Below are 18,207 nucleotides of genomic sequence, written 5' to 3'. Positions count from 1 at the left end.
AATATACACATCATTACTAGAAACTTGCATAGAACAAGGGTACTGTTAATCAACAATGAAGCCAAACTATTTATCCATAGTGTGTGAGTGAATCTTGAGATAACATTGAAGAAGAAAAAACACATCTGTGGGTAATTAGCAACTTATGGCGACGGGACTGCACAGTAGTTTTGACATTTTGCTTCACAAAAGACATGGGAAATGTTTTCCTCCAGACCAGTTAGCGTCCCATGGTTGGCATGTAAAACTGAAGGAGTTTGCACAGTGGAGTCTTCTGCCTTCCATTGTGAAGAACAGTTTTGATCTGTGTGTAAACCTGGATGCCCAGTAGAAAGTAGGGAAGACAACTATACTATGCTGCTCTGTAACTAGATATGTGGCATCATGACCGTATTACATCACTGAGAACATTAAACAAAGCTGAAAATCTGGACTGAATACAGTTGGATTTGACCAGTTATCACTAGTTCAGAGGACCGGGTGGTTTACATCACTAGTCAGCCACAGAATCTCCAACCTTCATGTGGAAATTGTCCAGCACAACCTCCTGTTTGTCTACCTTACCTTATGTCAACTGATACACTTTTGCCGTAGAGGTTGGTGTCTCCTCTGAAAGAACCTCGTGAGCCAGTGAAGGAGAACATGGGCAGAGGAACAGGGATAGGAACATTTATCCCAATCTGAAAAACACAAACTTCCATTACTGCACTGGAAATGCAAGCTGTTGACTCAAACAGGATCAGAGCAACTGGATGAGTAACTCTGGGAGAGGAAGGTGTACTAAATGCATGAAATTCGTTACATCAAACCAAAAAGCATTGCTTGTTGTTTTTGAGGCCACTGGAAATTCACGGTTGGTTGAGAATGTTTGAAAAAGCAGGAGTAATTTTGGAGACCGGAGTCCAGCCTTTTGGCTGAGGGAGCGAAAAAATATGAGGCTTTTGTTACAGCAAGGTTTGTAGGTGATTACAGCACATGGCCTGCCCTACACGGTGTCCTCCGACATGTGAAGAGATAACACTGGGTATAGCTGAGGCCTGCAAACAAATAGGGTAAAGTCAGGCCATATTTATGCTTTAAATATTTAACAGGTCCTAAGGAATCCCTTTTGAGTTTAATTTAAGATTCTCTCCTATAATCCTACCAGGAAAATGTCTTTCTATGTCCCCCTGTTTTGATTAAAAAGGCACATATTTGCTATAGCTATTTGTAGTCCACATGGGGCCAGGTGGTGAGGGGCAGAAGAGTTGATTTTAGAGCAGAAGCAAACAAGGCTATACTTTTCATGGAAAATAATTATTGTTGAGTGTATGTTTTAGAACAGAGGTGCGATGTCCACCTTGTTTAAGGTATAGACATGGCAGAGGGATATGAATGGCTCCATTCTCCCAGGACATAGGGGGGGACACAGGGGTCCACAGCTACTCACCTGGCCTATGTCCACCTCGTGAGTGTATTTGCGTGCTGTGGCTCCGTTTGTGGTGAAGATAGCTGTGCTATTGCCATAGGGGTTATCGTTGACCAGGCTGATGGCATCATCTAAAGATTCAGCCTCCAGGACCACCAAAACAGGCCCAGGGACATCCTCAGTATAGCACTTCATCTGGGGCTAAGATAAAATGAAATGACAGATTCAGGATTTGCACAGAAATTAACATAATTTTTGGAATTACAGCGTGTCATTTGCAAGCACACAAACTTACTGTGACATTGCCGATGATGGTTGGTCCCAAAAAGTTGCCATTATCATAGCCCTGGACTTTCCTGCCGTTGAGCAGCAGCTGTGCTCCCTCATCCACCCCACTCTGGATCAGACTGTTGACCCTCTGCTTGGCCTGAGAGATCAGGGGCCCCACGTCCACTCACACCTTGTCCCCTGAGAGGGTTCCCGAAAAATAACCTGCAGTGAGAACTCTCCCTCACAGCCACACACATTCACACAAATACCCCTTTAGCCACACACAAACACAAAAGCCCAGCTAGGGCGAGGGGCACCCAGCAGCACTCCCTCTAAAATAGCTGTTTAAATGCAGCCACACAAATTAGAGAGTATATCATTGCAAATAAGAGGCATCATTCATTCTTCTCACCAACAACTTCTTTTCACAAAGACTTGATGCTCTGAGCTACTCTGAAGTGTTTGGCGCAAATGACACCACAAATTTGCAGCATGAGTGACTCAAGCCCTCTCTCCCAGCTCAGCCCCATCTGAAGTTATGGTACAGCTAAGAGGCGAGATGTGGTTAGGGCTGCGTGGGTGGCTTTAAGAGGACTAAGCAGAGGGCCCATTAGGGCTGGTTAGGGTGGGAGGTGTGAGCAGGGTGAGGTACCTGCGTTAACGCGCAGAGCCTTGGCACGTTCCACCACTTCAGGCAGCCAGCTGAGGGCCTTGCCCACCAAGATGGCTGTGGAGAGGGCCATGCAGCGCTGTTCTGGTTCCCTGAATCCACCAGCTGGTTCAGAGTGTTCTTATTGGCATCAGGCATCACCACACCATGGTTCTTTGCTCCCTACAGCAGAGCATAAGGGGGAAATGTTTAGCCTCCTAGCACTTGACTTGAATACCAAGGAGAGTGATCAAACTCAATTAAAAGCCCATTACATCATGTCTTCAATGTGGTTGAATGCAGATTCAAACAGAGATGGTCTCAAAAAGTTCATCCTCTTAAAGAACTTTAGTGAGCAAACAATAAAAAGTACAATATTGTAAGTGCTTTACATTACATCAGTGCATTTCATTTGTAGAGGATGTGAATGTGTTAAAAAAAATATTAGACTTCAGTTCTACAAAGTATGGGAACCTTATCTAAATTACCTAGAACCTGAGGTATCAGCTATTATGCTGCAAGCATTCTCTTAGAAAATGGTGGTGATCTTTGTATTTCAGAATTACATTAACGTCTTGGTTTAAACTGAGCTTTATTGTTTAATTTCTGTTTGTAAGTTTGTTTAAAATGTATGTATTGAGAGACGCAATGATGGGGATGGGGTGAGAGAAGTGCCGAGCAGGAAGAGGAGGAAAATGGTGTGGGTGTGTGTACAGTGGGGCAAAAAAGTATTTAGTCAGCCACCAATTGTGCAAGTTCTCCCACTTAAAAAGATGAGAGGCCTGTAATTTTCATCATAGGTACACTTCAACTATGACAGACAAAATGAGAAAAAAAAAATCCAGATAATCACATTGTAGGATTTTTAATGAATTTATTTTCAAATGATGGTGGAAAATAAGTATTTGGTCACCTACAAACAAGCAAGATTTCTGGCTCTCACAGACCTGTAACAACTTCCTTAAGAGGCTCCTCTGTCCTCCACTCGTTATCTGTATTAATGGCACCTGTTTGAACTTGTTATCAGTATAAAAGACACCTGTCCACAACCTCAAACAGTCCCACTCCAAACTCCACTATGGCCAAGACCAAAGAGCTGTCAAAGGACACCAAAAACAAAATTGTAGACCTGCACCAGGCTGGGAAGACTGAATCTGCAATAGGTAAGCAGCTTGGTTTGAAGAAATCAACTGTGGGAGCAATTATTAGGAAATGGAAGACATACAAGACCACTGACAATCTCCCTCGATCTGGGGCTCCACGCAAGATCTCACCCGTGGGGTCAAAATGATCACAAGAACGGTGAGCAAAAATCCCAGAACCATACGGGGGGACCTAGTGAATGACCTGCAGAGAGCTGGGACCAAAGTAACAAAGCCTACCATCAGTAACACACTATGCCGCCAGGGACTCAAATCCTGCAGTGCCAGACATGTCCCCCTGCTTAAGCCAGTACATGTCCAGGCCCGTCTGAAGTTTGCTAGAGAGAATTTGGATGATCCAGAAGAAGATTGGGAGAATGTCATATGGTCAGATGAAACCAAAATATAACTTTTTGGTAAAAACTCAACTTGTTGTGTATGGAGGACGAAGAATGCTGAGTTGCATCCAAAGAACACCATACCTACTGTGAAGCATGGGGGTGGAAACATCATGCTTTGGGGCTGTTTTCCTGCAAAGGGACCAGGACGACTGATCCGTGTAAAGGAAAGAATGAATGGGGCCATGTATCGTGAGATTTTGAGTGAAAACCTCCTTCCATCAGCAAGGGCATTGAAGATGAAACGTGGCTGGGTCTTTCAGCATGACAATGATCCCAAACACACCGCCCGGACAACGAAGGAGATCCAGATCTCAACCCCATAGAAAATCTTTGGAGGGAGTTGAAAGTCCATGTTGCCCAGCAACAGCCCCAAAAGATCACTGCTCTAGAGGAGATCTGCATGGAGGAATGGGCCAAAATACAAGCAACAGTGTGTGAAAACCTCAAACGTTTTCTGTAAGTCTTCACCTCTGTCATTGCCAACAAAGGGTATTTAACAAAGTATTGAGAAACTTTTGTTATTGACCAAATACTTATTTTCCACCATAATTTGCAAATAAATTCATAAAAAATCCTACAATGTGATTTTCTGGATTTTTTTTCTAATTTTGTCAGTCATAGTTGAAGTGTACCTATGATGAAAATTACAGGCCTCTCTCATATTTTTAAGTGGGAGAACTTGCACAATTGGTGGCTGACTAAATACTTTTTTGCCCCACCAGTACAGTCCAAGATGCGATCCAAAAACGGCAAGAGAGTACAGTCCAAGATGGCATCCAAAAACGGCAAGAGAGTACAGTCCAAGATGGGATCCAAAAATGGCAAGAGAGTACAGTCCAACATGGCAAGTCTGACATGCATATATTGTTTCTAGAAATAAACAGAGGGTGGCAGTGTTGGCTTAGAAACGGTTGTTGAAGGATGTCCTCTCTGCTTCTCTTCTCCAATTTGGCTGATTAGCTGTACAGCTGGAACAGGGATTGAGCCAGACAGCCAGTTACACACGTTGTGGAAGTTAGTCTATATTTTTTTGTAACAGTATTTTTTTATTGGCATTTCACAATTTTCACCCATATTAATAGATACAACAACAGAGACAAAGCAACAAAAAAACAGCACTCACTTACACATACCTGTGTGTGTGTGTGTGTGTGTGTGTGTGTAAGTGAGTGCTGTTTTTTTTTGCTTTGTCTCTGTTGTTGTATCTATTAATATGGGTGAAAATTGTGAAATGCCAATAAAAAAAATACTGTTACAAAAAAATATAGACTAACTTCCACAACGTGTGTAACTGGCTGTCTGGCTCAATCCCTTCCAGCCATTTGTCACAAAAGCACTAATCAGCCAAATTGGAGAAGAGAAGCAGAGAGGACATCCTTCCAGGACACCTACACCACCATTTCATCAAGGCCAACACTGCCACCCTCTGTTTATTTCTAGAAACAACATATGCATATCAGACTTGCCATCTTGGACTGTACTCTCTTGCCTTTAATTTTTGGATCTGTACCATCACTCACTCATATATCCTTATGTACATATTCTTTATCTAACACTGTATAAGACAGTAGTTTTAGAATTGTTAGTTAGATTACTTGTTGGTTATCACTGCATTGTCGGAACTAGAAGCACAAGCATTTCGCTACACTCGCATTAACATCTGCTAACCATGTGTATGTGACAAATAAAATTTGATTTGATTTGATTTAAGCCAACACTGCCACCCTCTGTTTATTTCTAGAAACAACATATGCATGTCAGACTTGCCATCTTGGACTGTACTCTCTTGCCGTTTTTGGATCCCATCTTGGACTGTACTCTCTTGCCGTTTTTGGATCCCATCTTGGACTGTACTCTCTTGCCGTTTTTGGATCCCATCTTGGACTGTACTCTCTTGCCGTTTTTGGATGCCATCTTGGACTGTACTCTCTTGCCGACAAATAAAATTTTTTGGATCCCATCTTGAACTGTACTCTCTTGCCGTTTTTGGATTTTGAACTGACTCTCTTGCCGTTTTTGGCCATCTTGGACTGTACTCTCTTGCCGTTTTTGGATCGCATCTTGGACTGTACTCTCTTGCCGTTTTTGGATCCCATCTTGGACTGTACTCTCTTGCCGTTTTTGGATGCCATCTTGGACTGTACTCTCTTGCCGTTTTTGGATCCCATCTTGGACTGTACTCTCTTGCCGTTTTTGGATCCCATCTTGGACTGTACTCTCTTGCCGTTTTTGGATCCCATCTTGGACTGTACTCTCTTGCCGTTTTTGGATCCCATCTTGGACTGTACTCTCTTGCCGTTTTTGGATGCCATCTTGGACTGTACTCTCTTGCCGTTTTTGGATCCCATCTTGGACTGTACTCTCTTGCCGTTTTTGGATCCCATCTTGGACTGTACTCTCTTGCCGTTTTTGAATCCCCTCTCATAGATGTCCTCTCCAGCTTGGTTGGAGCCCACAAAGCTGATGGCTGGATGATCACATAAGGTATACAGCTGGGAAAGACAGACTTATTTTAGATTGAGCACTGACAGGCCAGCCAAAATCAATTCATAATCTCTGCACTTTGTAATACAACAACGACGTCAATGCATGAGAATCAAAGCACAGAGACAAATTGAATAATTCACATCACATTACTAATGCCTCCAGATACAGTGGGGAGAACAAGTATTTGATACACTGCCGATTTTGCATGTTTTCCTACTTACAAAGCATGTAGAGGTCTGTAATTTCTATCATAGGTAGACTTCAACTGTGAGAGACAGAATCTAAAACAAAATCCAGAAAATCACATTGTATGATTTTTAAGTAATTAATTTGCATTTTATTGCATGACATAAGTATTTGATACATCAGAAAAGCATAACTTTAATATTTGGTACAGAAACCATTGTTTGCAATTACAGAGATCATACGTTTCCTGCAGTTCTTGACCAGGTTTGCACACACTCCAGCAGGGATTTTGGCACACTCCTCCATACAGACCTTCTCCAGATCCTTCAGGTTTCGGGGCTGTCGCTGGGCAATATGGACTTTCAGCTCCTTCCAAAGATTTCTATTGGGTTCAGGTCTGGAGACTGGCTAGGCCACTCCAGGACCTTGAGATGCTTCTTACGGAGCCACTCCTTAGTTGCCCTGGCTGTGTGTTGTGTTTCGGGTCGTTGTCATGCTGGAAGACCCAGTCACAACCCATCTTCAATGCTCTTACTGAGGGAAGGAGGTTGTTGGCCAAGATCTCGCGATACATGGCCCCATCCATCCTCCCCTCAATACGGTGCAGTCGACCTGTCCCCTTTGCAGAAAAGCATCCCCAAAGAATGATGTTTCCACCTCCATGCTTCACGGTTGGGATGGTATTCTTGGGGTTGTACTCATCCTTCTTCTTCCTCCAAACACGGCGAGTGGAGTTCAGACCAAAAAGCTCTATTTTTGTCTCATCAGACCACATGACCTTCTCCGGATCATCCAGATTGTCATTGGCAAACTTCAGACGGGCCTGGACATGCGCTGGTTTGAGCAGGGTCCCCACCTTGCGTGCGCTGGAGGATTTTAATCCATGATGGCGTAGTGTGTTACTAATGGTTCTCAGCTCTCTTCAGGTCATTGACCAGGTCCTGCCGTGTAGTTCTGGGCTGATCCCTCACCTTCCTCATGATCATTGATGCCCCACGAGGTGAGATCTTGCATGGAGCCCCAGACCGAGGGTGATTGACCGTCATCTTGAACTTCTTCCATTTTCTAATAATTGCACCAACAGTTGTTGACTTCTCACCAAGCTGCTTGCCTATTGTCCTGTAGCCCATCCCAGCCTTGTGCAGGTCTACAATTTTATCCCTGATGTCCTTACACAGCTCTCTGGTCTTGGCCAGTGTGGAGAGGTTGGAGTCTGCTTGATTGAGTGTGTGGACAGGTGTCTTTTATACAGGTAACGAGTTCAAACAGGTGCAGTTAATACAGGTAATGAGTGGAGAACAGGAGGGCCTCATAAAGAAAAACTAACAGGTCTGCGAGAGACGGAATTCTTACTGGTGGTAGGTGATCAAATATTTATGTCATGCAATAAAATGCAAATGAATTACTTAAAAATCATACAATGTGATTTTCTGGATTTTTGTTTTAGATTCCGTCTCTCACAGTTGAAGTGTACCTATGATAAAAATGACAGACCTCTACATGCTTTGTAAGTAAGAAAACCTGCAAAATCGGCAGTGTATCAAATACTTGTTCTCCCCACTGTATATCTCAGAGAACAGCAGGTGATGGGGCATGTCGCTATTCTCTTACCGTCCTGCTTGCCATGGATGATGTTCAGGGTCCCATATAGCATCCCAGCGTCCTGCAGCATCTTGGCCAAGAGCATGATGCAGGCTGGCACCCGCTCGGAGGGCTTCAGCAGGTAGGTGTTGCCACACGCCATGCCAACGGGCAACATCCACAGAGGGATCATGGCGGGGAAGATGAAGGGGGCGATGCCGGCACACAGCCCGATGGGCAGGCAGCATCTTTGGTGATAGAGGGTCTTCCCCAGCATCAGGGAGTTGATGCTGCATGTGTGCTCTACTAAATCAAAACAAATTGTATTGATCACATACATATTTAGCAGATGTTATTGCGGTTGACAGAGGAAGCACAATTATTCCAAGCACCACCCTCCTTTTGAAGCTTCCAGTCTGTTATTCGAACTCAATCAGCATGACCGAGTGAGCGCTACATGACAGGTGAGCGCTACCATCCGTCCTGTGTCATGCCAACAGTAAAGCATCCTGAGACCATTCATGTGTGGGGTTGCTTCTCAGCCAAGGGACTGGGCTCACTTACAATTTTGCCTAAGAACACAGCCATGAATAAAGAATGGTACTAACACATCCTCCGAGAGCAACTTCTCCCAACCATCCAGGAACAGTTTGGTGACAAACAATGCCTTTTCCAGTATGATGGAGCACCTTGCCATAAGGCAAAAGTTTATTTTTTGGGGGTCCATGGCCAGGAAACTCCCCAGACCTTAATCCCATTGAGAACTTGTGGTCGATCCTCAAGAGGCAGGTGGACAAACAAAAAAACAAATTCTGACGAACTCCAAGCATTGATTATGCAAGAATGGGCTGCCATCAGTCAGGATGTGGCCCAGAAGTTAATTGACAGCATGCCAGGGCAGATTGCAGAGGTCTTGAAAAAGAAGGGTCAACAATGCAAATATTGACACTTTGCATCAACTTCATGTAATTGTCAATAAAAGCCTTTGACACTAGCCTTGTCCTCGTCAACACTCACACCTGTGTTAACGAGAAATCACTGACATGATGTTAGCTGGTCGTTTGTGCCAGGGCTGGAATGCAGTGGAAATGTTTTTTGGGGGATTCAGTTCCTTTGCATGGCAAAGAGGGACTTCGCAATTAATTGCAATTCATCTGATCACTCTTCATAACATTCTGGAGTATATGCAAAATTGCCATCATACAAACTGAGGCAGCAGACTGAAAATTAATATTTGTGTCATTCTGTACAACCACTATAATGAACAGTTTATTATGAAAGTATTATTTATGTTAACTAACCACCGAGGAGGAGTAACATGCGCCCAACCTTCTGGTAGAAAGCAAGAGGTTAGCAATTGCTGCAAATAATAATAACGCATGAGTTCATGCATTTATTGTGAATCGTATCATTTCAACTCTCAGCTATATAGCATGAGAAGCAAAGTAGATGCACTAATCCTAGCATCACTACTCTGGATGGGTCTGACTTAGAATATGTGGACAACTACAAATACCTAGGTGTCTGGTTAGACTGTAAACTCTCCTTCCAAACTCATATTAAGCATCTCCAATCCAAAATCAAATCTAGAATTGGCTTTCTATTTCGCAACAGAGCCTCCTTCACTCATGCTGCCAAACATACCCTCGTAAAACTGACTATCCTACCGATCCTCGACTTCGGCGATGTGATTTACAAAATAGCCTCCCAACACTCTACTCAGCAAATTGGATGCAGTCTATCACAGTGCCATCCGTTTTGTCACCAAAGCCCCATATACTACCCACCACTGCGACCTGAATGCTCTCATTGGCTGGCCCTCGCTATATATTCGTCGATCAAACCCACTGGCTCCATGTCATCTATAAATCTTTGCTAGGTAAAGCCTCACCTTATCTCAGCTCACTGGTCACCATAGCAACACCCACCCGTAACACACGCTCCAGTAGGTATATTTCACTGGTCATCCCCAAAGCCAACACCTACTTTGGCTGCCTTTCCTTCCAGTTCTCTGCTGTCAATGACTGGAACGAATTGCAAAAAAAAATCAAAATCACTGAAGCTGGAGACATATCTCCCTCACTAACTTTAAGCATCAGTTATCAGAGCAGCTTACTGCACCTGTACACAGCCCATCTGTAAACAGCCCACCCAACTACCTCATCCCCACATGTTTTTTTTGCTCTTTCGTTGATCACTCCAGTGTTAATGTGTTATTTCGCCACAATGGCCTATTTGTTTACCTCCCTAATCTTACTACATTTGCACACACTGTGCATAGATTTTTTATATTGTGTTATTTACTGTATGTTTGTTTATGTGTAACTATGTGTTGTTGTTTTTGTCGCACTGCTTTGCTTTATCTTGACCAGGTCTCAGTTGTAAATGAGAACTTGTTCTCAACTGGCCAACTTGGTTAAATAAAATGTGAAATAAAAATAAAATAAAAATTTAGCTGCACACCTTGACAGGCAGCAGATATGATAAGCACTTAAAAAAAATATATAATAGCAGGAGGTTGGTTTGGTACCCATTTCTAAGGAGGAATGCTTCCTAAAAGTGACATAGAGAATAGTCGATAACAAGACAAGCGCCAAGCCACGACATCTATCATTTTGTAAACAAAGTGAAACATATCAAAAGCATTTAGTCGTCAATTAACTCGTGGGTAAAACATTATAACATGATTTCTTACACCTTTCTTCAAAAGTGATCTCGATACAGTCCATGTCATGATGAAAATGTGTTTATTGCTCGATTTATCCCCAAACTATGTCCCTGGCCAGCAGTGTCAACAGAAACACTTCAAATGTTCTCCCTCACCTACATCGACAGAAAAGAGGGAGGGATCTGTAAATAGCTGATCACTTACTGACGTAGAACACCTCCCACAAAAATATGAACCTTATTGATTGAAATTACAATTGTATTAGCCAATCTCTATGTAAAATTATAGACAAACCAACTTTTTAGACAACATTTATAAAGCGCAGCTCCGTCTTTTTGACAACTCGACTGGGTTATTTATGGTCCACCACAGACAATAGCTGAATATGGTCCAAAGATAAGGATAGAGGTCTCTAGTGGACAAAAGGCTATTTTAGAATGGGCAGTGCCACTCAGGGCATCCACCATTTTAAATGTAGTCAACTGGGTGGGACTTCTACTTTTGTTGGCTGATCCCTCCTGGTGACCCTGTTGGAGTCTTGTCCAACCAGGTCATTAGGAGGATTCAGCCTATCATGAAGAATAAAATGTACTACTTTAAAATCGAGATAGCCTCAATGGCGCTACACATGATGTCGCAGACGCTATAGTTGCACAGCTACAAAAATGAGTCCTCTACCTATCTCTATGATGTGGTCGCCTATGCTATATTGGAAAAGTACCTACAAATGTACAATTAATTGGCGCCAATTTTATGAAACACGGGAATTTATAGAATCTGCATAATATAGTTAACGTTTCCATCTTGCAGTATTGCACAAAACCGCATAATAAGCTGTCATCGAAGTATTCTGTGACATGTAATGCCACATCCGCTGTTAAATGCACAACAAAGTAATAGTTTGTCTACTGTTTCTAGCCTACCTACCCCTTATAACCTGCAATGAGTCTTTCAATCTCTTGTCTCACAAAGGTACAGTACCAATTATTGCTTGCAACATTTCAGTACTAGACACTGAAACGTGGAATTAATTGAAGATGCTGGGAAAGTGCTTAGTTATAGACAAAAACCAGGGAGGAGGGTATTTGGGAGCACATTCTATTGGCTGCAAGGAACAAAGTTGTTTTCGTTGTCATTTTGGAGTAACATACTTTGCAGTAGTTAAACGCCTGATCTGTCTGAATACAATGGCAAATCAAACCAAGGTGAATCAATGAGGAACGTTAAGTAAGATATGAGAAAATGACGTATCACGTACACTGATGTACTTTTCTTTCCTTTAGCCCATTATTCATGGGTATTTTAGGAGTTCGTGCTCCTGGAGGGTTCGAATCGGTATGTACCTTTTGACTATGTATAGTCCACATCTCTGCGTACTTTACAGCATGAGAAAAGTGGCAATTCCTTTTGACACTGTAAATAAATAACCTACGTTGCTTCTTCCAGCGTTTGCTCTGAAAGGTATTGAATTTGACCAAGTCCCAGTCAATCTTATCAAAGATGGGGGTCAGCAGGTAACTTCCTCACGCTTTTGTTTTTAGGTAGAGGTATTGAACATCAATGGTGTAAAATATATGTTCTCATACTGTACACATCAGTTTACAGAACAATACAAGGGGTTAAACCCTATGCAACAAGTGCCTGCTGTCCAAATTGATGGCATCACGCTGTCACAGTCGGTGAGTCCAATGATGTTATTGGTTTGTCAGTGTTTCAACAGTGATGTACTTCTGATAAAAGTTAAACGACAACTTAAATCTAACTCCAAATTCCCTGAATGTAACATTGACAAGACTAATTCACTCACCCTCAGCTGGCAGTGATCCAGTACATTGAGGAGACCAGAACAGGACACAGGCTTCTCCCTGCAGACCCGAAGAAACGAGCCCAGGTGCGCATGATCTCTGACCTTATCGCCTCTGGGATCCAGCCTGTGCAGGTAAGTGAATTACAGCACAAAGAAAGTGGATAAACAAGAGAAAAGTATATAACCAATTGAAGGCACACAGTCCACTGCAGATCTGACCAAGTTTGCAAAACAAACTTTGTTTACTGTATGGACATCATGTGTTTGTTTTGCCATTGCAACAATGATGATGACAGTAGAGCTACTCAGTCATGTCTGATCATTTGTATTTCAGAATTTGTACGTGCTACAGAAGATAGGAGCCGAGAAGGTGCAGTGGGCGCATCATTTCATCCAAAGAGGTTTTGAAGGTAGGTAAAAATAGCCTTACATACAACACCAGTATCGCCGTAGACAACCATTCCAGTCCTGATTATTGTCCCTGTGTCTTTCAGCCCTGGAGCCCATTCTGAAAGGGACAACTGGCAGGTACTGTGTCAGGGGATGAGGTGAGGGGACACTCATCACATCAAAACACCGTAGACCTCTCTTCAAGTTTAGGAATTCTTGAACTAACCATGTTTACCTTTTAGATTTCCATGGCAGACATCTGTCTCGTTCCTCAAGTCTATAATGCTGAACGGTAAGGCAACCAGTCATTCAGAATTGTTACAAAAGAACACCACAGTATGAGACAGATTCATCACTGAACATACAACCCACATGACTTGAACATTTGCCCAACAGGTTCAAAGTGGATGTTGATCAGTTCCCAACTATCAAAAGGCTAAACCAAACCTTACTGGAGGTAGATGCTTTCAAAGAGAGTCATCCGTCCTGCCAACTAGACACCTGCTGAAATATGTACATGAGAACACCTCTGATGTCAAAGGCAGCCAGTAGTGCCACCATCAGTGAATGCTTCTATAAAATACCTTTGTCTTATTTAATGAGATTGAAACCAAAGACGATCTATTACTTGTATGATGAAGTTTCGTTATTTTAATACTCATATTTACCCTCTAAGAAACAGTACATTCACCCATCTACACAAATTATGCCAATGCTGTCCAAAGTGGATTTGTTAAGGGAAGCAATACAAAATGTAAAAACATGAACAAATAGTGATGTATTAAATCAATAAAAAAAAACATTTACTGTACAAATGACAAAGTACCATACTAGCCCTCCGTTGATCCTTCATGTTACTGTAGAAGTTTATGGAAAGTGAAAATGGCTGTCTGCACTTTGTTAAATAATTGGTTTTGTAAAAAAGCTGAAGTTCAGCTTACTTAAATTCAAATAAAACAGAAAATTGATTTCAGCTCTACCATGTGATCATACACATTGATGAGAAAATATTTAAAAACAGAAGAGATTGCTTGTCAGATCTGATGTGTATACCATATTCTCAACGGGGAAAATGCCACATAAAACAAATGGGTCACGACCCATAATGTGAAACACCACAATGGGATAAAATGGCATCACTTGCACCATAACTAACAATCAGCCCCCCCCCCCAACCCTAACCCTAACCCCCCAACCCCAACCCTAACCCCCCCAGGAAAAAAAAGCTGATCAGATAAGACTACAGCACAGAACAAACAAAGGGGCCTTAAGCAGCCACAATAAAACTGAAGACTTGATGAAATCTAAGCCTAACGTAACAGAGCCTTTACGCAGAACAGAAAATACCAAGGACTCTTGTCGAGTTCCGCCCATGGCACAATCATATTATTTAGAATGTGTAAACCAGATACAGGGATAAAAAGTCCATTTATTTTCCTTATTTCCCAATAAGGTCGTTATCATCTCCCCCTAAGATCCAGTCTCTTATTCTACAGGGATCTCCACTGTGCACTTCACTGTGTTATTGTAGAAGGTCCCAGCGCAGTCAGAGCCCCCAAACACCAAGAGGGTGCAGTGGATGTTGGCATACTCCCCCTTCTTCTGTTTATCAGCATCTGAGATGACAGAGGCTCCCAGATTGATCACACTGTGTCCGGCACGAGGCCTGGCGCAGAGCAGAGGGGAGACCACTGAATGCCACATGCTGGTGTCTGAAAAGAACCAAGACAGGCATTTTTATTCAGAGCAAATGAAAGAGGCTGGATTACCATCAACTTTCTTGAAAAAAAATGATAGGCATTGGTGAGTGTGTACTCACCCGTGTTGAAGATATGAACGTCCTGCAGGGCTCCAACAGCACTGCAACCGCCACTGACCAGCATCCTGTTGTCGGATACTGGCAGTGCTGCATGATATCTGACCACAATGATGATAGGGCAACGTTAACTTAGTAAAAAGGAATTTCTACACCAATATACATCCTTGTTGTTTACAGATACTAAGCAATAAATATCAGATTAAACAAATGGCATAGAATTAAATGGTCGCAATATTGGTCTGTGTGGCAATATAGACATTTTTCATCACGGCAAGTACTTGATGTCCTAGATATATGAAATAGGAAAAATGTAAGATGGGCATTGTGTTCACATTTTACAAGGTTTGATTTGTATATGTTCTCACCCTCGAGGCAGTGGTGGCATGTTCTCATATTTCACAGCTGTGTACTCCATGAAGCCTTTTGTCAAAAATTAAGAAAATTACATTTGAAGATCATGGCAACTAGCTTTTTATATAGAGTACTCCACATTACCACTGTCAGTGCCTTACCGAGATCCAAAATGTGGAGGTCGTTTAGGTAGGTTGCAGTCTTCCTGCCACCAAAAATTAGCAACTGGTTGGACAAAAGTGTCGTTGTGTGCCTGTAATGTAAACACAATGTGTTTATTAAATAAGCACTGTGGTCCTGTAATGGTTAGATACAGTAAGTGAAATATTCTAATAGCCCAATGCCTTGTCTACAGAAATATAATCAAGGAACACTGACCCAAACCTAGGTAGAGGTCGGTCCCCCTCGACGATGGGTTGGTACCAGAGCTCAAACTCTGGGTTAAAAATGTACAGAGCATTACTGCAGACCTTGCCTCCAGGACAGCGGCTTGGGTGAACCCCCCCAAAAACAAAGAGCTCTTTCTTATAGATAGTTGCAGAGTGGTAGGCCAACATGGGGATATCACCTCTTGCCTAGAGGAAGAATTTCCACAAGAGAGAAAATCAAATTTTTCATTGAAGGTGCTTAAGGTCAATTAAACTATAAAGTGACAAGTGGCTCTGGACAGGACACTCACTGTGACAAGCTTCCACTTCCAGGTTAGAGTGTTGAGGATATAGAGGTCGCTGTAGCGCTGGCCCTCTCTCAGGCCTCCGTACACGTACACGACCTTGGAATCAGGGTCATAGGTTGCAGAGTGGCCATGGGCACACGGTGGGACAGGTCCAGAGGTGGGGGAGTTCATTGGGAACCAAAAATCGTTGTCTTGAGAAGATAATGTTGACAATCAATTAGATCAATTAAATGTGTGTTGGGCATTTCAAGATGCCAGGTAACAGATATTTACATTTTGGCTCCAAATTGTTCTATACGTTATTAAAATGGGCTACTCATCTCACCTATTTCTAGTTTCCATAGGGAGTCCTCGCAGTGAGTCTGGTCAGAAGCTTCTCCTCCAATGACAATGGCCGTCTCAGGATCACTCAGACACATGGTGTGGCTCCAGCGCTTTGATGGGCAAACTGAAAACAAAATATCCTTAATGTTTTTCATTCAGCAGAATAGCTGCTATTTGAAATAAACAAATAATTTCATGGTGAATTCTGTAACCTGCTCTGCAGTTGGTCTTCTTCATTCCAGTCTTCTCAACACTGTTCTCTCTAGATAGCTTTATTTTTTTGGGGCTAGATGCTCGACCAGTATCCTCCTGAGGAATAATTTCAGGGCTCCATGCGATGCGACCCCTCTTCCCAATCACCGTCCGTCTGGGGGTCTTATCCTTCAAATACCATTAAGATTAAAAAGTCAGGTTCAATTTCTCTCGCCACACCATTCCCTACTTGGAAAGTTTCTTATTCAAGCATGAGCCCTACCGTAAGCGAAATACAGGGTTTATCAGATAAAGTGGAATCATCAATTTCTGTCTTGTTAACTTTGAGTTCGGCATAGCAAATGCTGTCTCCTAGATGTGATGAGTTGGGGGTTGAAATCTGCAAAGAGTGACACATTTGATTTCTGTCTCACTGAACTACAATTTTAATGACAGTGTAGACCAGAAAAATGCCTCAAAATCAAGACTGTAGTGACAGGTCTACTAACTAGTGGATAACCCTGCAATTTACCCTCTGCCTCCCAGAGGTGTTGAGCAGAGTATGGGAGAGATTGCTGTTGTGCTCGAATGGGCTGGAATGTTTTCTTGGCACACGTGGAGTATTGCTGATGAAACTGGCTTCATTCTTTTCGAGGAAAGAGTTAAATAACAATTTAAGACACTGGTGCATTATGTAGGCTGTTATTCATCTTTCCAGAATCCTTTGCAAAGACGAATGTAGTATCTGGTCAGTATTTAATTTATAATGTGAGATGTCACAACAAAGTGTCACCTGTCACAATAACATTGAAAATGTACAGAATAAAAACGCTTGAAACCATACCTCTCCACAAACAGTGAGCAAAACCTTCCCATATACTCCTCTCCTCCCTTTCTCTGTTGCCTCTTGGACAAGGTCAGCATTCCAATCTCCCTCCCAAGTCAAGCACCTTTAAAAACAAGCAATATAGACCTTGTATGCATTTTTGCAATTGTTATTAATTAGAACGCATGTAGGCCTAATGTACCTTGTTTGGTCTGACAATGTACCAATCCTCTGCGGTTTCACGTCCTGGCTAACCAGAACATCAACTGAAATGGTTGTCTCGCTTGATAAGAACCGCCATTCCCCAAGACTGAATACAACAAGTTGTTTGGGCAGTGGCAATGGAACATGGACTTGGTGGCACTGGCGATTGGATTTGCTGCAATAATTACGGACAAACATTTATGCTGTGAACTACAAGGATGAAGATTGGGCATTTCTGTAATGAATAACGATGGCTCAAATTGGGAGTTGCTGCGTGCCCACTTTCAAAATTTTAACAACGAAATACCTGATAACTACCTGATAAACTGACGGGGTGCATCGTTTAACGACCAGAGGACGAAAAAATGTAACCGTCCCATGTTGATTTCCTCTGAAGTGAATCAGCAAAATTGCAGATTTGCGTTAACGAAGATTATCCCAATATTACAAGGACAAATCGCTCGCCAATGCAAGTGAAAGTGGCGTGCAATTTATAAACTGCGCACCTGTTATCTGCTCTATTGGGTTGCAGTGTGCACAGATCTAGGGTCAGTTTAGTCTCAACCCAGTCCAAATCCTCACCATTCATGCGGGGCCGACTTTACCCTGCTGTCGTGTGACCTCGTTCTATCCTCATCTGATTACTTTTTGGAACAGCTCAAAATAAAACTGTTGATGGTTGTTTCATCAGCTGTGTTATACTTACATCAACTCCCTCATGATTGTTCTTAATGGAGAATCATGGGACAAAATCCCATAAGATCATAGGCCTTAAACTGTATGTGTGAGATAGGTCAGCTCTAATGATCAAATCCTATAGCATTTA

The 18,207-nt window shown here is 42.5% G+C and overlaps 1 protein-coding gene and 2 pseudogenes across 2 annotated transcripts; 1 reads left to right on the top strand and 2 right to left on the bottom strand.

The window, feature by feature from the left end:
- Positions 1-220: 220 nt before the first annotated feature.
- On the bottom strand, positions 221-8,401 carry LOC115138801 (methylmalonate-semialdehyde/malonate-semialdehyde dehydrogenase [acylating], mitochondrial-like; annotated as a pseudogene).
- A 3,819-nt stretch (positions 8,402-12,220) lies between these two features.
- Positions 12,221-14,150, top strand: LOC115138978 (maleylacetoacetate isomerase-like; annotated as a pseudogene).
- A 63-nt stretch (positions 14,151-14,213) lies between these two features.
- LOC115138977 (uncharacterized) lies at positions 14,214-18,007 on the bottom strand. 2 transcript variants are annotated; one of them, XM_029676155.2, is made up of 13 exons: positions 17,700-18,006; positions 17,380-17,556; positions 17,196-17,301; positions 16,884-16,997; positions 16,635-16,751; positions 16,372-16,540; positions 16,161-16,283; positions 15,839-16,026; positions 15,538-15,734; positions 15,321-15,412; positions 15,174-15,228; positions 14,809-14,906; positions 14,214-14,701 (listed from the first exon to the last, which is right to left on the bottom strand). In XM_029676155.2, the coding sequence occupies exons 1-13, from the start codon at positions 17,759-17,761 to the stop codon at positions 14,475-14,477; spliced, it is 1,725 nt and encodes a 574-aa protein (XP_029532015.1). In that variant the 5' UTR covers positions 17,762-18,006; the 3' UTR covers positions 14,214-14,474. The 2 variants fall into 2 exon arrangements, with proteins under 2 accessions (XP_029532015.1, XP_029532016.1); XM_029676156.2 differs by lacking the exon at positions 16,635-16,751 and having other exon boundaries at positions 17,700-18,007.
- Between the last annotated feature and the right edge of the window lie 200 nt (positions 18,008-18,207).

This window comes from Oncorhynchus nerka, linkage group LG12, assembly GCF_034236695.1.
Source record: "Oncorhynchus nerka isolate Pitt River linkage group LG12, Oner_Uvic_2.0, whole genome shotgun sequence".
Classification (NCBI taxonomy): domain Eukaryota; kingdom Metazoa; phylum Chordata; class Actinopteri; order Salmoniformes; family Salmonidae; genus Oncorhynchus; species Oncorhynchus nerka.
This window is presented reverse-complemented; position numbering and strand designations above follow the sequence as displayed.

Bases quoted from the DNA above. Each gene is read 5' to 3' on its own strand.
- LOC115138977 (XM_029676155.2), bottom strand. From the start codon at position 17,761: ATGGGACGGTTACATTTTTTCGTCCTCTGGTCGTTAAACGATGCACCC. The intron at 15,413-15,537 runs GTCAGTGTTCCT...TTTACATTACAG, and splicing joins CGACCTCTACCTAGGTTTGG to GCACACAACGACACTTTTGT. The intron at 15,229-15,320 runs GTAAGGCACTGA...TTTTGACAAAAG, and splicing joins CCTCCACATTTTGGATCTCG to GCTTCATGGAGTACACAGCT.